Below are 22,255 nucleotides of genomic sequence, written 5' to 3' on the forward strand. Positions count from 1 at the left end.
TAACATATAAGGCTCCTGTGATTGCGAGACATAGCGAGGCTCGTATGTATGCAGCATTATCAGAAGCTATTTTTATGTTTTAAAATTATGATATCCAGTATGGACCAACCTTGCTATTACACCGCGAGTCATCTTTTATTTAAAATATTATTTTATATTTATTTTTAGAAAATATGATCAAAATTAATGAGATCACAACCGTCCATCCAATTAGTCTGACTATTAATTAACCGAACGGCACCACCGGACCCATCGCTGGGTAAGAAGCCAACGGTAGTCATCCTTCGTTGTTACCTACTTTGCTTGCCCCGCTCGCGTTCGCGCAGCATCGCATCATGCCTTGGTCCCTCTCCCCGTCCTCGTGACCTCCGTCTCCGACTCCCCTCCCATTCCCAACTTCCAAAACCCTAGCCCCAGCTTCCATCGAAACTGGGCCTCGACCCCATGCCCACCCCTTCTGCCAATTTCCGCGATACATAGAACCGGAATCCACCCCCAGCGCCTCGGAATTCCGAGGAGAACCGATGTCAGTCGCCACTGCTGCTGCCTCTGCTCAAAATATATCAACAATTCCACGTCCTGATCGGTTTTACCCGCCGCCCACTCGGAGTTATCTTGTAAAAATCCGTCCTTTCTCCAATTCTTCCCCTTCTCCAGGTCTTTTCTCGCAGGCGAGGCGGTTCGTGTTCGTCCAGATGAGAGCCGTCCCCTGCCGGAAGGTGTCTCGGTGGAAAATTGGTTCCTTGTTATCAGGTAAGAGGAAAACCCTGGCTTAATTCTTTTTCATGAAGGAACAGTAGAGAAAAAAAAAGGGTCAAAAAATCGATCTTTTTAGGTGAGAGTGTTGATGAGAGTCCACGGAGAGATGTGCCGGATCAGCTGAGCTTGGATGAGCTCCTTCCAGTTGCTGAAGTGCTCTGCATTGTTCCGCCTGCCATCTATTCGATCGGTTGTCTTGTTGCTTCGGCGCTCCCAGGAGCGGCCAAGCCATTCCAGGTCTTATCGGGGAACAGGTTTTTTGTGTGCCAGTATTTTCTCTTAGTCGGTGCTGTGGTGATTGGAAATGTGGTTCGTTGGAGGCAGTGGCGGCGGATGTATAGGGTGAATGAGAATGGGGTGAATGTTGATTTAGTACGAAGGGTTGAGAAGGTGGAGCAGGACCTGCAGAGCTCAGTGAAGATAGTTCGAGTGCTGTCGAGGCAGCTTGAGAAGCTCGGGATTAGGTTCAGAGTCATGAGGAAGGCCTTGAAGGAACCGATTAATGAAGTAATTTTTGTTTTCTCTGTCTACTGAATCATATGTAGATATATTTAGTCTTCTAACTTTGTATCCCATAGCTCTTGCAAGTTGTGTTACAAATTTTCCATTTATTTAGTACCCAAAAATACTGCAGCTGGTTCTGTTTGTCACTTTTGATATAGCAAGAATGCTTCACCTGACAGTTATTGGGTTAATGAATTCTTTATACTCTATTAGTTCTGTTGATTATGTATATGCTTATTACAAAGAATTTCTTCTTAATTCTTGTTGAGCATTTAACCTCATCCTTCTTTCGTCATCTAACAAGATATCATCTACAAACCGCATATGCCATGGTACCTACTGTGTTATCAGTGGTGAGTTCATCAGTGACAGGTGTAGATTGATTGGGCTCAAAGCTGATCCCTGATGCAGGTCCATGGTGATTGGAAATTCAATTTTCACAGTTGTCAGTTATAAGTCCTCATAACTCCATTATGCATTTTTTAGTTATTTAAACCAATACTTTTTTTTTTTTTGTCTTGTTTGACCCCATAATGGTAGCTTACCATATATATTGGGTTTGTACTTACCCCCTCTGTCGATACATGGTATGCTGCTAGAGGCAAGACAACAATTGTACTATGTGTGTATAGTATCATATCGAGCCTCTGTATTGTACTCGTACCTTATCGGATTGGTACAGTATGCCTAGCATCGGGTGGTAAGATCAGTATAGAAAAAATGATTCAATTTATTTTTCAAGTAATATATTTTCTTCATGCCTAGGAAAATCACTATTGTCAACAAGGTTCGCCATTTCGGTATCCGACCCCGTACCGGTGCCACACTAGCACAGTGTCAGTACGGTACGGTATGGTATAGAGTTTTGTTTGGCATACCAAATGTTGGTATGCTATCCGTTTCAGGTACCGGTACCGAATTGATACGGTAAGGTACGTTCCGTACCGTCCGGTTCATGCTGGTACAACATACCATGATTGTTAGTACTCTATATTTTGGCTTCTTCAGGTTGATTAAATTTTATAACTATGTATATATTTTACCAATTTACCTAAATATTTATTATTTGCCTAACAAATAAAATAGCATTCATCGATAACAATTCAGAAATAAAGGAAACCAATTCTTTGAAATGATGAAATAATTGTCATTATTATCTAACATCTGTTCCATCAGCCTTTTCCATACCTTTATAGTGTCACAAATAAATTTAACTTCACAATGGATGGTGCAATTTTGCATGGCCATTTTATTCTTATGATGGTATCATAATTCTTCTATTTCACTCATTTGGTATCCTCTTTGCTCCAATGATCTAGTTGATAGTTTCATTAACCATATGGACTTAGTTTCTCTTGGTTTTTCATGCCTAAATGTCCACTCCAATTAATTAATCAATTTTGGCTCCTCCAATGCTTGGGTATAGTGTTTTATACTTACTTTTGCAAGGATGTATGTAATGTACCAATTTGGTTTGCCATCTATCCTTGTCTCTTCTAGGCAAGGTTTGAATAACTGACCATATTGTCCCATGCCATTGCCGTACTGCCACATGCTAGTAAACACCATGAGTAGATATGGGGGTCGTACCATGACACATACTGTGCCAATATGTAACCTACATACCCTTATATTGCAATATTTCTAACCTTCTGATTACCTTGGTCCAGTCATGAGGGTTTCCTAGTTGTTTTAGGAGACTTTAAAGACAAAGATGACTTAAGAACTAGGGCACTAGATAATATTTCTTATGATTCTTATTAAGTTATCAATAATGTTAAGATATTCTTTTGAACAATTTTATAAAAAGAAAGATCACATGGGAAATGTTTATGTGGACAAGTCTTGGTCTTTGTAATTAATAAATTTCAAGTCAATAGAGGTAATAAAACTTTGTCGACATTCCTAATTGGATATTGGATCCTGCAAAAATGATAAGGGCATCATTCTCAATAGTGGTATAATATTTAAATTAAAATGCACTATAAAATAGATTTGAGATTATGGCATCCTCTGCTTTGCTGCATCAAGTTTTCCGCTTTTTGCTTCTTTTAATTTCAAAAGTTCATCTCTGCTAGCTATTACCACCAATTCATAATTCTGTAGGTGTCTGTAAATATCTGTTATCCATCAGAGCTCCTTGTGTACAAGTCAATACTTGTTATAAGTTATGCTTGCAATCTTTTGACCACCATCTTTGATCAGTGTTTTTGTTTTTACCTAATTAGAACATCAACATATGTGGACAACTGCTGAATGCACTAATTCTTGGTTTCCCTGGATAAATCTTGGCAGGAATTAAATCTTACAAGTTTTCTAATCTACATTTTAATTCTTCTTTTTGTGCTGATTAATTGGAGATTTGTACTTGAGGAAGAAGATTGGAGGTTGCTTTCTCTTCATTCCAGTAGATTTTCATTGTTTGATTTTTTGGAATATTGTTTGTTTTAGTAGTGGTGCATGTGGATTTAAGGAGGCCATGGCCTTCGTAAGGCATTATGTACAATCTATTGGTTATGATGGGCATATTTGTGATATAGAAGATTTATGCCTATTGAATATCCTTGCATACCTTGGTATGGCAAAATGCTCTATTACTTTAGGCTGTGATGGCAAAATGCTAGGGGCATGGAAGACCAATGCTGCTTTAGGAGAAAAAAGAAACTAAGCTACTACTGTAATTAGATAATGACCTCATTCAAGTTTGGTTTCTTCAAATTTTATTCATCGTCTATTTTAAGAGGGCAACAATCTGTATGTAGTTACAAATTATTGAGTTAAAATTGACCACTATGGTGTCTTGTTAGCAATACCTAATTGGATCAGCAATGTAAAGGAGGAAGCATATGAAATTTTGTAGAGTGGGAGTGAGCTTCTATAGAGGGAACAACATCTGGGTAGAGTGTTTTGCATCTGAAAAATCTGATAAGTAGATGCTTTTTTTTTTGTCAATCAAGAATGAAAAGAAAACAGTGAAGTCATTAGACACTTCTTTTGCTTTTACCTCATGTACAAAGAACCCATAATACTTGAGGTACATCATTGTTGCCCAAGGTGACAATCCAAGAGGGGGGGGGGGGGTGAATTGGTTTCTTCTAATTTTGGTGCTTTTAAAAACTTTCGTAATTAAGTGCGGTGGATGCTTACTTAGATTATTTGAGTGAGTTAAACTAATGCAAGAATAGAAGATAATGCAAGAGAAATGAAAGCACAAACACAACGCAAACACAACAATATATAGTGGTTCGGTGCTCTCCTTAGCACCTACGTCCACTCCCCAAGCGTCCCCTTGGGAATTCACTATAATCTCGCGGATTACAGTTGGATTGTTTTCCGGGGTCACAATCCAAAAACCTTTGTTGGTTTTGCGGGCTCACCAACGAACCTATACACTTGGTTTTCCGGGTTCACCAAAAACCTTTGTTGGTTTTGCGGGCTCACCAACGAACCTATACACTTGGTTTTCCGGGTTCACCAAAAATCTTTGTTGGTTTTGCGGGCTCACCAACGAACCTTTACAAAGTGTTTAACAAATAAAAAGAAAAGATTCAAACTCCTAAATGAGCATATAAAACAATATGAACTACAAAGAAGAGTTAGAAAGTATTTATCGCTTTGAAGTCGCTTTGCTCTTCTTTGTCAAGGATGCTTCACTCTTCAAGGGAGGATGGAGCTCTTGATGCCTCTTTGAATCTGCTCAATCCCTTTCCTTGATTCTTGAATGAAGCTCTTGATGAAGGAGATTAGGGCTCTTTTGTTTTCTTGTGTATTCTTTGATATCCCTCTCAAAAGTTCTCCTCTCTGATGAATAGTGCCCCTTTAAATAGTTTCCAACCTTCCTTGAACAAGCCCCAATGGTCAGATTTGAAAAACTAGCCGTTACTCACCTTGGGAAGGACAAAAAGTACATCTGCAGAACTAGCCGTTACTGTTCAGCCCGTGTTTGGGTCGGCTCAACCTGTCCTTGGGTCGACCCAACTTTGCCTTGGGTCGACTCAAACATTCCTTGGGTCGACCCTCTCAGAAATCACAGAAACCTCAATTTCAGCCTTCCTTCCCATGGGTCGACCCAACCATTCTTTGGGTCGACTCAAAGTTCACTTGGGTCGACTCAACTTCTTCTTGGGTCGACCCTCTCAGTAATTCCAGAGAACCATTTTCTGTCTGTCTTTCTGTCTTGCCTTTGGGTCGACCCTCTCAGGGTTTGGGTCGACTCAAGCTTGGGTCGACTCAACCACTGTGTGGGTCGACCTTCTCAGTAAATCCAGAGAGCATTCTTCTGTTGTGTTTTGAGGTTCTTTGGAGGTTGGGTCGACTCATGCTTACCTTGGGTCGACCCAACTCACTGTTCATTTGTGCCATTTTTGCAGGAGCGTGTCAGATGACTTCTTGATGTACCGGGGTCGACCCAATCAACCTGTGGGTCGACTCAAACCACACTTTGCTGCATTCTCAAGGTTAGATTCATCCAAATGAACAAGGCCATTTATCCATTTTCAATTAAACAAATATACTGAGAGTAATGAACTTATAAATGAAGTATCAATTTAACTTATAGCATGCTCTAGATAATTGCTTGTTAATCATCAAAATAACACTATCATCCTCAATCTCCCCCTTTTTGATGATTACAAAATAAAGAGTATAAGCCTATTGATACTTGTCTTTAAAATCAGTTTTTCATATATACTTGTGAAATCTCCCCCTATATCATTTAAATGTTGCCAATTTGACTCTTTGAATTGCTCCCCCTTTCATTTATAATTCATTAGCGATGAAACTTCAAAAATTTGAGATAATATGAGTTTCAGGCTATGTATCGGGGTGCGAGAGGTGCGTGCCAAATTCTGAATTTATATGTGACAAATTCTGAATTGTGATATAAATTTTTGATTTGATCAATTTCATTGTTACAAATTGCTCCCCCTTAGATGTATAAACTTTCTTATATGATTTTCAATTTGTTTGCCCATTCATTTCTCTTTTCTTTACATAACTTCTTTATTCACTTTTTCTCCCAAAATTAATACTCTTTCTTTATTCACTTTCTTTACATACTCTAAACACTATCTTTACTTCTCCCCTTTTTGTTATACATATCTTTACTTCTCCAATAAAATACTCTTTCTTTTCTTAAATTGATATACTCTTTCTTTTCTTCTCCCCCTTTTTGTTATCATCAAAAAAAATATATATATGAGGAAGAATGCAATAAATAACAAACTTCAAATTTCATTGATCAAAATAGGAACATTTTCATACATGAATGTCAAAAACAAAAGCAGATACAATGTTCCTTAATCAAGATTTAAAGATACATATCATAAAAGCAAAATACATATGAGAACTAGATATTTAGCCTAGGCTCTAAACATAGATGCTAAGATCAGCCTAGGGGGAATCTAATGGCTGGGATCTAGTCCTCATCCTCCTAGCATACGTGGCGAGGGGAGGTCGAGCCTGGTGAGACTGTGTCTGGCGTGGAGCACGACGAGCTGGATGACTCTGTGCCGATATCTCTGACTCAGCAGCCTGTGGCACAGATGGTCCATGTGTCTCTCTCTCTCTCCGGAGTGCTCCAATCTGCTGCCTCAGATCACTGATATCAGCAGACATGACATCCAACCGGGCGTCCAATCGGCTCGTGAGCCCGTCAGTAATAGTCCTCGCCTGAGCTGACATGAGCTCTGTCATCCGTATCTGTCGGAGGAGCGGATGACGATGGTCCAGCCTCTGAGGGTGCAGTAGGATGATCCATAGGCTCCTCATCCTCATCCTCTGGTGCCTCTCCCTCTGGTGCCTCACCCTGAATGCCTGCACCGGTGTGAATCCACTGCCCGTTCACTTTCGCATATCCCATACGTATGAGTGTCCGTGCAGTGTACGTGTCCGTGTGATGCAGACTCTTAGATGCCTCCTCCTCGAGAGGTAAACCATGCTGACGGAAGATCAATGTAAGTATCATACCATAAGGTAGTGATACCCTGTTGCTGCACATCACCTTCCTCATCTGCCTCACTATCATAGCCGGAAGATTTAGAGGAGTCCCCCGAATCATACACTCCATAACTGCTAGATCTCGCTCTGAGATGAGATCAAATCTCCCGGTCTTCAGAAATAAAATCCTATTTATCATATTGAGCAATAACCTCATCTCAGCGGAAAGAGAACTAGCTATTACCTTCTGAGAAAAATCGAAGTTCTCATTTTCCATGATCAATTGTAGAGCTCTCATTTTGTCTTCTGGCCTCTCCGGAGTGGCTCCTATGCAGGGTAGGTGTAGTAGCTCACTCAAGCTCTCCTCGGATACACGGATCCGAACCCCTCGAACTTCCGACACAAGCCCTCCCATACCAGTCTTGAGGAAGGCATAAAACTCTTGTACCAACCCGGGGTAGATGACCACATCTAGGGAGCAAAGATACTCCCAACCTTGCCTTTGGATCCATTCCCAAATCCGAAACCCTTCTTGATTGAAAAACTCGGAATGGATCCTTCTCCCCGTAGTAACCGGCCTCCCCGCAAATCTTGCAAGAATCACTGAGGGGGAAGGAGGAGGAGGGACCTCCGCACGTGCCTCACGTCGTGGAGACACGGGAGAAGGCTCGGTAGGGTGCCTTTCCTCTTGTTGGACCCGGGTCACTCTTCCGGATCTCTTGGCTACGGCTCGTTTGGGTCCCATTTCTCCAAGATTTTGAGGAAATCTACTGTTTGGAGGAGTTTAGTGGAGATTGGAGAGTGGGGACTAGGCTTTTCGGAAGAAGACAAAGGGCAAACAGTGCCCTAGATGTGCTCTCGGGCCCCCTTTTAACAGTGGGGTCCCGACGTTGGGTCGACTCAAGGATTTTCTTGGGTCGACTCAACGTTGGGTCGACCCATGTTCTGGGTTGGGTCGACCCAAGTGCAGAAATTTTGTTTTCTCTTCCTTGTTGCTTCTAAAAAGTTTTTCTTACTTTCAATCCTTATAAACTCTTTATGGGACATTGATATATGAGTAAGAAATCTATAGATAACAAATTTGACTCATGTTTCATGGGATTTTTGAAGTTAGAGGAATGTATCATGAGACTACTAGCTCCCTTTTTATATTTATTCAATAAAAGGATCACATATGCCTAATTCCCTCCTTAGCATGCAGAATCTATCTTCACTCAATGGTTTTGTAAATATGTCGGCTAATTGTTTTTCCGTGCATATATGCTCAATACATACATTTCCATTTTGCACATGATCCCTAATAAAATGGTACCTTATTTCTATGTGTTTGGCTTTAGAGTGCTGAACTGGATTTTTAGTAAGATTAATAGCACTGGTATTATCACACTTAATAGGAATATTATCTAGTTTAACTCCATAGTCCTCTAGTTGTTGCTTGAGCCATAATACTTGAGCACAACAACTACCAGCAGCTATGTATTCAGCTTCAGCTGTGGACAGTGCCACTGAGTTCTGCTTTTTACTAAACCATGATACTAAGTTATTTCCTAAGAATTGACATGTGCCACTTGTGCTCTTTCTATCTAATTTGCATCCGGCAAAATCTGCATCTGAGTATGCAAGCAAATCTAGACAGGAGTCTCTCGAGTACCATAATCCAATGGTGGTAGTTCCTCTTAAATATCTAAGGATTCTCTTAACAGCACTTAAATGTGACTCCTTAGGATCCGATTGGTATCTAGCACATATCCCTACACTAAATACAATGTCGGGTCTACTAGCAGTAAGATAGAGCAAGGATCCAATTAGTCCTCTATAGAGCTTAATATTAACACTCTTCCCTTTTTCATCTTTGTCTAGCTTACTAGTAGGATTCATTGGAGTGCCAATTTTCTTATGATTTTCATTCCCAAACTTCTTCAGTATTTCCTTTGTATACTTAGTTTGATGAATGAAAATGCCTTCTTTGGTTTGTTTGATTTGTAATCCTAAAAAGAAGCTTAGTTCTCCCATCAAACTCATCTCAAATTCTCCATGCATTAAATCAGCGAAATCTTTGCATAGAGTATCATTGGTGGCACCAAAGATTATGTCATCTACATATATTTGTACCACTAATAGATTTTTGTCCTTTCTTTTGAGAAATAACGTTTTATCTACATTTCCTCTACAAAAATCATTTTCAAGCAGAAATTTACTTAGTCGATCATACCAAGCCCTAGGTGCTTGCTTTAATCCATATAATGCCTTATGCAGTTTAAACACATGATTTGGCAATTCATGATTTTCAAATCCCGGAGGTTGTTCTATATATACTTCTTCCTCAATAATACCGTTTAAGAAAGCACTCTTCACATCCATTTGATATAATGTGAAGTCCATAAAACATGCAAATGCTAGAAGTAATCTAATAGCCTCTAATCTAGCTACAGGAGCAAATGTCTCATCATAATCTATTCCTTCTTCTTGATTGTATCCCTTAGCTACAAGTCTGGCCTTATTTCTTATAACTACTCCATTTTCATCTAATTTATTTCTAAATACCCATTTTGTTCCAATTACTGAATTATGCTTTGGTCTTTCAGTTAATGTCCATACATTACTTCTTTTGAATTGATTTAATTCCTCTTGCATGGCATTTATCCAGTTAGTATCTTTTTCAGCCTCTTCATAAGTCTTAGGTTCTAATTGTGAAACGAAAGCAAGATAATCATTTAAATTTCTAAGAGATGATCGAGTTCTTACCCCTTGAGATGGATCACCAATAATTAAGTCTTTAGGATGTCCATGTGCATACCTCCATTCTTTTGGCACGTCTTGGGGTTGTGGTGGCACGCAATCATCTCCCTTATCTTGATTTGGCACGTCATCAATATTCAACTTTTCAAATTCGATAATTCCCTTTACCATTGTCTCCATAGGTTACTACTCCACCTTTCTTTGGTTATAAGGTGACAAATTGATCTTCGTCACCGGTCATGTGTCTTGAACAGCTGCTATCTAGATACCATCGTTTTTCCATTTTATCAGCTGCAAGACACACCTGCAATCAAAATCAAGAAGAAACTTTAGGTACCCAAACTAAGTTGGGTCCTTTAGGGTTAGTACTCCATGTTCCTTTTGGAACCCAAACTTTCTTGAATTTTATCTTTTGATTATTACTTGATTTGTTTTGACTAGACTTTCTAAAGTTACATTCATATGCTCTATGTCCTATCTTATTGCAACAATAACAAGTAACATTTTCATTTTTAGCTTTTACAAAAATATTCTTTAAGAATTTTTGTTTCCTATTTGTTCTATAACCTAAACCAGCCTTATCATATACAGCTCTTTGACTATCAAGAATCATATTTAATTTGGTAGAACTAAGAGTAAATTTATCTACCAAGGATTTATATTTTTCAGCATCTTCTTTTAACTTAATATTTTCAGCAATTAGATTCTTGGTTTCATTTTCAAGTTTCCTACTTAATGCTTCATAGTTATGAGACAGTTTTATCTTATCTTTAATGAGAGATTGATTTTCTTCTTTTAGAGCTTTATTTTTATTAATTACTTTCTTATGTTCTTCCATGAGTTCTAAAAATGCATCATGTAATTCATCAATAGTAAAATCACAGTCAAGTTCAGAATCTACCTCATCGTCATTGGCCATATGACATATTTGGGCCGTGTCTTGATGATCTTCGTCCTCCGAACTTGATTCCTCACTCTCACTCCAATCGGCCATAAAATTCTTCTTTTTCAACTTTCTTGCCATCCACTTCAAGTCTGGGCAATCTATCTTATAATGCCCGGGTTTGTTACACTCATAGCAAATGGGAGTTTCTTTCTCCTTTTCTTTGTCCTTACCCTTTTCTTTGCTTGAGTTACCTTTAGGGAAGGGCTTCTTTTTATGGAATCTATTCTTACCTCTCATGAATTTTCTGAATTTCCTCCCAAGCACTGCCATCCCTTCTTCATCAATATCTTCATCATCATCTGAATCTTCCGATTCAGTTTGTTGTCTAGGGGTGGTAGTCTTTAGGGCAATAGGCTTTCTTCTCTTGACCTCATCTTCTGAATTTTGCCTCATTGTCAACTCATGGGTCATGAGTGATCCTAGAAGCTCCTCTAACTGCAGTGTGTTGAGGTCCTTCGCTTCTTGTATGGCGGTTACCTTGGCCTCCCAATTCTTTGGTAGAGACCTGAGAATTTTTCGCACCAAATCAGAATTAGAATAAGATTTTCCTAAACTTTTAAGCCCATTTATAATATCAGTAAAACGAGTAAACATATCAGTTATGGACTCGGTAGAATCCATTTTAAACAATTCATACTTATGTACTAATATGTTTATCTTTGACTCCTTAACTTGATTGGTCCCTTCATGTGTGACCTCAAGTCTATCCCAAATTTCTTTGGCAGTGGTGCAAGTGGATATTCTATTAAATTCATTTACATCTAAAGAGCAATAAAGTATATTTATAGCTTTTGCATTTAACTGTGCTAGTCTTCTATCATTTTCATTCCAATCCATTTCTGGTTTGGGTATGATAGTGCCCTCTATATTGAGTGTGGGTGTGTGAGGTCCTCTAGTTATGATTTGCCAAAGTTCATAGTCCGAAGCTTGAATGAATATCCTCATCCTAGCTTTCCAATATGTGTAGTTTGTGCCATTAAATAGAGGTGGTCTATTTGTGGATTGCCCCTCACTCATAGAGCATCCTACTTGGGTTGTCATGGTCTTTAACTCTTGATTGTTAGATCAATGAGCACTATTAGAGCACCTAGCTCTGATACCACTTGTTGCCCAAGGTGACAATCCAAGAGGGGGGGGTGAATTGGTTTCTTCTAATTTTGGTGCTTTTAAAAACTTTCGTAATTAAGTGCGGTGGATGCTTACTTAGATTATTTGAGTGAGTTAAACTAATGCAAGAATAGAAGATAATGCAAGAGAAAATGAAAGCACAAACACAACGCAAATACAACAATATATAGTGGTTCGGTGCTCTCCTTAGCACCTACGTCCACTCCCCAAGCGTCCCCTTGGGAATTCACTATAATCTCGCAGATTACAGTTGGATTGTTTTCCGGGGTCACAATCCAAAAACCTTTGTTGGTTTTGCGGGCTCACCAACGAACCTATACACTTGGTTTTCCGGGTTCACCAAAAACCTTTGTTGGTTTTGCGGGCTCACCAACGAACCTATACACTTGGTTTTCCGGGTTCACCAAAAACCTTTGTTGGTTTTGCAGGCTCACCAACGAACCTTTACAAAGTGTTTAACAAATAAAAAGAAAAGATTCAAACTCCTAAATGAACATATAAAACAATATGAACTACAAAGAAGAGTTAGAAAGTATTTATCGCTTTGAAGTCGCTTTGAAGTCGCTTTGCTCTTCTTTGTCAAGGATGCTTCACTCTTCAAGGGAGGATGGAGCTCTTGATGCCTCTTTGAATCTGCTCAATCCCTTTCCTTGATTCTTGAATGAAGCTCTTGATGAAGGAGATTAGGGCTCTTTTGTTTTCTTGTGTATTCTTTGATATCCCTCTCAAAAGTTCTCCTCTCTGATGAATAGTGCCCCTTTAAATAGTTTCCAACCTTCCTTGGACAAGCCCCAATGGTCAGATTTGAAAAACTAGCCGTTACTCACCTTGGGAAGGACAAAAAGTACATCTGCAGAACTAGCCGTTACTGTTCAGCCCGTGTTTGGGTCGGCTCAACCTGTCCTTGGGTCGACCCAACTTTGCCTTGGGTCGACTCAAACATTCCTTGGGTCGACCCTCTCAGAAACCACAGAAACCTCAATTTCAGCCTTCCTTCCCATGGGTCGACCCAACCATTCTTTGGGTCGACTCAAAGTTCACTTGGGTCGACTCAACTTCTTCTTGGGTCGACCCTCTCAGTAATTCCAGAGAACCATTTTCTGTCTGTCTTTCTGTCTTGCCTTTGGGTCGACCCTCTCAGGGTTTGGGTCGACTCAAGCTTGGGTCGACTCAACCACTGTGTGGGTCGACCCTCTCAGTAAATCCAGAGAGCATTCTTCTGTTGTGTTTTGAGGTTCTTTGGAGGTTGGGTCGACTCATGCTTACCTTGGGTCGACCCAACTCACTGTTCATTTGTGCCATTTTTGCAGGAGCGTGCCAGATGACTTCTTGATGTACCGGGGTCGACCCAATCAACCTGTGGGTCGACTCAAACCACACTTTGCTGCATTCTCAAGATTAGATTCATCCAAATGAACAAGGCCATTTATCCATTTTCAATTAAACAAATATACTGAGAGTAATGAACTTATAAATGAAGTATCAATTTAATTTATAGCATGCTCTAGATAATTGCTTGTTAATCATCAAAATAACACTATCATCCTCAATCATCATTGTCATTTTGGCCTTTTCCCATTTAATATGGAATTTGTTGTGGAGCAAAACTCCAACTTAAGAAGGCTTTATGGAAGAATTGAGCAAAGTTTCTACTAGCAATTAACCTGATGTCAATTCTCTAGAAATTGATGCTGAGTTCCTAGCAAATCCAACTTTAGGCAAGAGAGGGGTCCTCCATGAACCTTATTTGACTGATTACTGGGTAAGGAGATCTACCTTAATGATCATATTTTAAGCTTGTGCAACCAAGGGGCAACCCTTCAACATTCTGCTGCAGAATCTGGATTTAAGCGGAAGATAATAAATTTTGATATCGGGAGCTACATTCATCTCTAAGGCACAGATGAAACCTGAACTTCAATAAATTAAAGCCTTTAACTTCACCATACTATCTTCTACAATTTCTAATATCATTTGGCATCACTATTGTTTCATAACAAAATATTTTTCAGAAGCATAAACAAGGTAGCAAGTGGTCATTGAAGGAATGTCATGGATCCTGCATTCTTGCTGTAAATGTTAGACTTCTGTAAAACTAAATGTAATATGATTTATGTATTCTCACAGTTGGAGTATGATTGATGAATGCAGAATGCCACTTTGGCACAGAAGAACTCTGAGGCTACTCGAGCACTAGCAGTGCAAGAAGCTGTTCTTGAAAGGGAGCTTGGTGAAATCCAGAAGGTCTTGTTGGCAATGCAGGTAAGTCTTCCCTGAGCACACACACCTTTCTTCCTGGTATCTTTATCTCCATAGTATTTTATACAATCTCAAGTAGTATCATTGCATCCTGCCAACTTATGTTCTTTTCATACATTTACATATTTTAAATATTATGACACTGTTTTTTCACTTATTCTTATATTTGGTGGATGTATAGTCTCTCCTTTATTTTGAAAACTTATCAAATAATAATCTGTGAGAAGAAAACCTAGTGTTGGTGTGGATCTATATTAAATTTTCAACAAAAGGGTAATGTGCTTCCAATTGCAAATTCTTCCTACTCATGATATCCTGTTAATGATTGTTGCCTGCTTTTAGTATCATGTAGGAAATACTGGTGGGGCTGCCACAGGATTATGCTGACATAATACAGGTTGTTTGTGATTTTGTGTTTTAGGAGTAACTTAAAATAAACCTATAAGAAAGACAATATTATCAACATAAATGATACTACATAAGGGTTGTATTTGCTTGACTGGCTACTTTATACATAAATGCTTACAAGAATGTGTGCTAGCTGCTTTCAATGGTGTCTTCTGCATGCTGTACAGAGTTTCTTATAGTCAGTCTTAGATTTAGCAGTTAACATGTTAAATCTGCATACCATTTTTCCTTATAATATAACAAGGTTTTAAGAAAAAAATAATTAAATAACTTGCAACTAGCAATTTGTTAACACAACTGAACATGCTTTATCCTGTTTAGGTTTCTCAATGGAGCAAGAGTTTTGCATTATACTTGATTCTTTGAACCTGGGTTCTGCTTGGGGTGGCATACCACTTCCGATACTCATCCACAGGCTTCTTAGGATGTTTCCAAATTTTGATTTTTTTGAGAGACCAGTTTCCCCATATCTGCAACCAAATCCACTCCTGCATCTGGTCTCATTTTCAGCAACTAAGACTAGGATAAAGAAAGAAAGAGATCCATTTATAAATTCAAAGCTAGGAGAATTTATATGGTAAAAGTCGACCAAGGGAAACATGACAAAATTGTAAACTACGGAATCATTTTTGGCTAATTTGCAAAGATGGCACTGTTGGCCTTTTTTAGGAGACAATAATATGCATCCTGCTTGATAGGTGCACTCTAATTGTACATATGTTTTTTTACGATACTATGAGTAGGGGTGCAAATGGGTCGGATCAGGCCAGGTCATGAGTGACCCCGACCCAACCTGGTTTCTTATTTAAGTCCTAATTGTGGATCCAAATCGGACCTAATAGAAGATTCTATCGGGTCGGTACGGCTCGAGTCCACCGCTACAATTTTTGACCCAATAAGTCATTCGGGTCAGGTCGCATCTGGTTTGGGTCCGAATCAGGTGCGGTTCGGGTCAACCCATCCATGGCTTCAAAATTTGTGTTTGCACTCCTGCGGGCTGCAGCCCACGGGCCCAAATAAGTTCATAGATTCGGATTGGGTCGGGTTGTAAGATTGAAAAGCTAAAATTATCCAAATTTCAAATAGATCGAGTCAGGTCTAGTTGAGTCTGAATTCAGTAAACTCAGACCTGACCCAAAAAATGGATCGGGTCCAATTTTAGGACTCAACCCGACCCCAGGGGTCCTCCAAAATAGGTCAAGTCGGGTTTAAGCGGGCCAGGTCGGGTCGGGTCACGGCTCAACCCGACCCATTTGCAGCCTTAACTACGAGGTATGAAGGAGAGTGGATTTTGTTCAAAATGTTGTTTGGTTATAAGGTGAGGCACTTAATTTGATGTCCCTTCGCAGCAACTCCTGCATCTGCTCTCACATTCAGCAACTAAGATCTGATTTTCACAGGATAAATAAATAAAAAGATCCTTTTATAAATTCAAAGCTAGGAGAATTTATATGGTAAAAATCTACCAAGGGAAATATGTCAACATTGTAAACTGTGGAATCATTTTTGGCTTATTTGTTGAGACAGCACGATTAACCTTTCTTAGGAGACGATAATGTGCATCCTGCTTGATAGGTGCACTCTAATTGTACAGATGTCTTTTTTAAGATACTAAGTGGTATGAAGCAGAGTGGATTTATTGCAAAGAAAGTTTAGTTATAAGGTGAGACTTAATTTGATGTCCCTTTACAGCATCTGTGAATGTCCATGTTAGTATATCTATAGCACAGGAGATATTTGTTTACATATTCATTGCGCTTATTTGTTGACCTATTGTCAACATTACCACAGGGGTAATTGTATGTGTTTACTCAATCATAGAAGACAATAAAGATATCTATACTCAGGCACTTCATCCTTTTTCATATGTTTTTTTGTATGTTTTGTAACAGTGGTCCCATCCAGTTGGTTCTTATGTACATTCCCTGTATGTGAAGAAGCTATTAAGAATTGATTCAATGCAGTATATATACAAGATGATAAATCACTAGTCATTATTGCTAACCTTTACCATTTCTTCTTTTTTAAATGCTACCAAGTTGCCCAAGTATGTGTCATCTACAGTCCTATAAGTAGGTTTGTCTTGCTTAGATCATAATTCTAGGAAGATATATTATCAGAAATCTTAAGAAAAAACAAAGAGGTTATTAATAGTTTTTCTGATTTCCAAAAAAAATTGTGTGTAGTCCTGCCTTTCGCCACTCTTTGTTATGTTCTCTTGGACAACTTGGTTTAAACTAAGTTGAACTGCATTGATTTGTGCTATATGTAACAAGATAGAGAACACGAATACCTTACCTAAAAAGCAAGACTCGCTTTTGACTTTTGCTGCTTGACAACGCTAAAATGCCAACAAGGTCTTAAAATAATATATGTATTATGGTTATCATTGAATGATCAAAGTCATCATTTAATTTCTACAGGCAATTTACCATTTAGCATATGGACAAAGCACAAGTGGTTTATTGGTGTAGAGTGAAAAACATCAAGAGCAATGAATTATCATGAAGACTTCTGTCAGATATGTTGAGTAATACAGAACAACTATTTGGCACCTTGGCATGGCTATGATGGTGAATTTTTTGCTGCCCTATGTAGATCTCTTCTAGTGAGTGACTATATGAATAAAATTTAAAAAGACAATGCACGCTCTTTTTCTTTCTTTTAGTTTCTGGATAAAGGGTAATTAAACAAATACACACACACACACACACACACACACACACACACACACACATATATATATAATATTGAGTAGTCCCACCTTTCTTTTACAACAACAATCAGATTTACTCCTTTCTCTGATATGGCCTCAACGGGGATACCACAGAGAAGACAGTCAGACTCAAAATCAAGCTAATGGCATCTCTGTTAAATGGTTAAAGTGACTGTTCTCCAGAGGAAGAGTTTCATTCTTTAAACAGAATTTTTACTATAGTATGTGGAATTTGCTATAATTAAATGTCATTAAGGACTAAACCATCAAAGTAGCCAAAAAATTAAAATAAATTTCAACATTTTATTTATACTGAAGAGACAATGAAAAAACTTGTATGGCCTTCCATTTGTGTAAAATTGTTTTGATATAATTTTTTTCATGGGTTTGCACCTTTCATAATCTTGGAAAAACCTTGCTTGTTTGAGTTATGGAGAAGATAGACACCAAACAACACTAGTTTTATTCCATTGACTAGGTGTTATGACTTGTTTAAGATGGTGTAAATTGAGTTGATGATGCAGAGAACTATGCTAGAATTTTAGGTAGAATTCCTCCCACATAGGTTGGAAGGTGGGAAAGTAAAGCAAGCATCAGTATTTGGTCTGGATTAGGATTAGGCAACTGACATGTAATGACATTGGCTTTTTGTCTTTTTTCTTTGTTTCCCTTTTAACTTGTTTGAGATGCACCTGCCATTAGCTAGAGAGGTTTGTTGTATGATATGGAGGTTGGACGGCATCCACATGCTTAACTGTCACATGGCTCACTTGAGTGAGCTCTGTTGTAAAACCCACTCTTTTAGTTTTGTACCGCTGCATGGATAGGATCTCTAACTAGATATTCCATTGAAACCCAACTTCTCCCTCCCCTAGCCTTCCGGAATTCTATCCTTTGCTTGGCTGTGTTTTGATCCTTCATCTTCTTGACTACCTTGTCCTCCTGCTGTTACATTTGACTTCATTCCGGCTTCTTTCAAATTAAGGATATTGAAACATTGTATCTCTTCTGACAACCAACTTAGGGTGTCAAAGTACCCCAAGCCATTTCCTTTCATTGCATTGTTGAACACTCGAAGTGAACATGTTTTGATTCTGGTCTATTTGTTACTTTGGACATGTATGCAGGCAGGACTTAAATATACAAAAACAGTTTGGCTGCTGAGAGTCTGACATGAACCAAGATACTTATAACAGGTATTATCATTTGCCTTCCAAGGCTTTTGCTTGGAAGAAATAATCTATTTTTTTCAGTGCAGAATACCAGAGTGCCTCAATGTTAAGAGTCCAATGATAATATATACATTTTCCTTTCTAGTTTTCTATCCTTTGAACCACCTGATATACTAGTTTGGTTGTTCCTGTGTTGAGGTATTCATTTAGGTGCTCTAGTTATCCAGTTAGGAACAAGAAATTTGAAGCTACTTTCTTATCAAACATTCAGTTCAAGGTTAGTTGAAGTCCTCAGTCATGGTCCACTTTGCACTGAAGCACAATAAGCTGTTACTAAGGGTGGCAATTTATGACTTCACCTGTCAACACAACCCAAGATAAGTGGGTTTGGGTTTGGCATAAATAGGTCCAGGTTCTAAACAGGTTGACACTGCTTAACCCATTTGTTAAATGGGTTGGGTTTAAGTTTAGAGTCCTAACCTGTAGAGCCTGTTCTGACCCAGTTAAACCAGATCAGGTTGACGCAATTACATTCTGACTCATTGGAGACTTGTTTGACCTATTTAACTTATTTGAAACCCATTTAACTTGCTTGACCCGATCCAAAATATTTATTAAATGGGTTATGTGGGTTGATTCAGGTTACTTATGCCATAAACAGGTTGGGTTCGATTTTGGATTTCTGACTCATTTAATAAATGGGTTGGGTTCTTGTTGATAGGTTTTCCCTAATACCTATATCTCAAACTGACTCAACCTGACTTGAACCCAACTCGTTGCCACCTTTACTTGTTATCATATGCCCAATTACCCATGAGATGTTGCAAGGGTACAACAAGCATTGCTTGTCTCCCTCTACTTTGGCATACCTTTCTGCTAGCTGAGTGATTTTATTGATGCTTTTACATGGATTGAGCTATTCTAGGTTGACCTTATTGGTGAATATTTTGTTATGCTAATATATTTTTATCTCATGTGCAGCTAGGTTAGTAGCTCCTTAGTAGAACCTCTGTTGATTGCATCATTTAGGGCAGCCCGTTCCCTTGTGGGAAAATATTCCTTAATATGTGATATGAGGAGGTGAGATAGAATAATGCAATTATTTTCTTATTTTTGTGTAACAATGCAATAGATGGGTTATAAGCCAACTGGGACATCTCACCAAAGAGGACAAGAATGCCTATAAACCTTTATTTCAAGTGTAATATTACTACCTTGAGCTACACTTGCTTCCAATTAGAAACCGACATTCCAAAGGTAGAGGACAAAAGAATTTTTCTTGGGGAATGTAAACATCCAACTGTACCGACTTGAACATAGCCCTGTGGTCAGTACCATTTTCTCTTTGGTGGAGGTCCAAGGTTCAAATCCTGGGGGTGGCACAAATGCACAAGGAGTCATAGAGGGCGCAAGTGTGGTGCCAACTGTTTGAGAATCACATAGAAAGGCAGGTGTGGCATGGCTTTCTGCCAATGTTCCAAAATTTTCACTCTCATTTGTAGCTTACAATCATCTCTTCAGCCTAATGGCCTTGTAAATCCCTCATATCCCCCCTCTCACCACAACACACACACACCTGTACGCACTCTCACATACACACAAAAGGCAAAAAAACAAATCTTGTATTATGTAAGAGAAGAATGAAGAAATGTATGTAATAGAATGATGAAGAGATGATTCAATAAATAGACTGAGGTAAATTATAGCTAGGTGGATGAAATGGAGAGATGTTCTTGGGCAATATTTGGTTGAAACATCCCTTTAAGATTTTAAAGAGAATTTTAAGAGACAATAGTCAAATCTCATGCTTGTATGTTATGTAATGGTGGGTGATAAAGAGGGTCCAATAACATAAATAAGTATGACAAAGAGAAGGATGCTGAGATATCTGTGGTAAAATTGGGAAGACTAAAATGAGGAATGATCAGAGAAGAGAAAATACATAAATATTTGCTAACTGAGAACAAAGTGTTGGACAGCCAAGTAAATTGTTATGGATGTGTGCAATAAACTTATGGCACATCTGTGTTAAATAATGAATTTATGGAGCTTCATGAACGTAAATGCAATGAATGCGTGGAGGTCATGTTTGAGTTTAAAGGCCAGGAAAGAGAAAATCTAAGATAGCATAGAATTCATGGGAGCATTTCAAAAAGTTTGAGATGAAGACGTAGCTTTAATTGGACAGAACAGTGGAGGAGGATTCATTTTGCTAACTCTATATAATTTCAACAAGGCTTGATAGTTGTGGTTATAGTTGGCAATAAAATCTGTCATTAACGACAGGTTGCCTAAATACTTATAACATAATAAAATCATTTTCAAGATTCTAGTTCCTTATCTCTACTATTTTATTACATTTGGAATACACCACTGGAAAAAATGTCGGACCATACCTCCTCTATTAGATCCAACTTGTGCTACTTGGCACAATCTTTTATATATTGATAAACATTATTATAAACATCACATGACACATCATGTTTGCAACTATCAATTAAAATGAACTTTTGAGGGTCTATGTCACATCACTATCTTAGTGTGCAGTTTATGAAGTTGTTTCTTTGGCTTAATTCAATTCTTGCATTTCAACATATGATAGGTAAAGTTATTGTAATTTACACTAGAATATAAACTTAAAACTTTAGCTTGAATACCTCTCAATCTTCTATGCTTGAAGTTAATTCTTCTATACGCTGATGAGGTGCTATGTTTTTACGTTCTTAACATTTTTCCTTTTTGAGCACTTTCTGTAGGAACAACAACAAAAGCAACTTGAGTTAATCCTTGCAATTGGGAAAGCTGGGAGAGCATTAGATAGCAAGCGGGACTCTTTGTCAGAGCAAGGTAGCATTGGAACAAGTAGTTCAGCTCTAGAGAAGGAAGAAGCAAAAGAGCTGGAAATACAGTCAGGAAGACATGCTGGAGGAGACAATGTCGAAGCCTAGTTAAACTCACCTGCACTTTTCCTTCTCTAAAGACCTCGACAAGCCATTTTTGTTTGATGTAACATTGAAAGCAGTGTAATGATGGAGGTGTTATAAAGAAATAAGGCTGTAAACACTGTTCCAGTTTGATCTAAATTGAAAGAATATTTTGGAAAAGAAAATGCCACTGAGCATTGGATGCTCTAAAGCTGGAATAAGCATCTTGAACAATGTACAACATTCACTCTAGATTAATTTGTGCCACTTCTGAGCTCGAATGAGCATCCATGGAAGAAGACATCTGAATTACTGATGTGGATGCATCCGTGACAAGCATTGTTGCCGGTCTTGTATCTATTTGACCAATTTATTTTGGATAAATCTCACTTGGTGAGAAACTGAGAGCCGGTTGGTGATTCTTCAGGGATAAGCGTGGGAGCTGTTTGTCCTACATGGCAAATTCTTGACTTTTGAATGAGCTGTCATTGTTCCTCATGACATAAAGCTTTTGGATAAGCCATTGCTTGCAGTAAAACTGATGGGCAATTTGAGTAATTTTTGGACAACCTACGGACAGTCTTTTCCGCACTATTCAGGCATTGTCTGTTCATCATGGCTCATGAGACTTGCGCCAATCTAGATTTTAATGAGGGTCAGATATGTACAGTCTTACAGCTATTTTCATAGATGTTGTTTCCCTGTTTTGTGGTAAATAACCAATGCGGAACGGACTATATGCCTGCATAGATTTTCACATGCT

At 38.5% G+C, this 22,255-nt stretch overlaps 1 protein-coding gene across 3 annotated transcripts; it reads left to right on the forward strand.

Annotated features, from left to right (window-relative positions):
* Window positions 1-238: 238 nt before the first annotated feature.
* On the forward strand, window positions 239-21,808 carry LOC103696252. 3 transcript variants are annotated; one of them, XR_003383286.2, is made up of 5 exons: window positions 239-753; window positions 836-1,266; window positions 14,165-14,275; window positions 17,104-17,253; window positions 21,325-21,446. XR_003383286.2 is itself a non-coding variant. In XM_008777801.3 (5 exons), exons 1-4 carry the CDS (start codon window positions 525-527, stop codon window positions 18,566-18,568), a joined length of 816 nt encoding a protein of 271 aa, XP_008776023.2. In that variant the 5' UTR covers window positions 239-524; the 3' UTR covers window positions 18,569-18,592; window positions 21,325-21,510. The 3 variants fall into 3 exon arrangements, 2 of the variants coding, with proteins under 2 accessions (XP_008776023.2, XP_008776022.2); XM_008777801.3 differs by lacking the exon at window positions 17,104-17,253 and adding an exon at window positions 18,524-18,592 and having other exon boundaries at window positions 21,325-21,510; XM_008777800.4 differs by lacking the exon at window positions 17,104-17,253 and having other exon boundaries at window positions 242-753; window positions 21,325-21,808.
* Window positions 21,809-22,255: the final 447 nt, after the last annotated feature.

The sequence above is a fragment of the Phoenix dactylifera genome, unplaced genomic scaffold (genome assembly GCF_009389715.1).
Source record: "Phoenix dactylifera cultivar Barhee BC4 unplaced genomic scaffold, palm_55x_up_171113_PBpolish2nd_filt_p 000452F, whole genome shotgun sequence".
Lineage (NCBI taxonomy): Eukaryota > Viridiplantae > Streptophyta > Magnoliopsida > Arecales > Arecaceae > Phoenix > Phoenix dactylifera.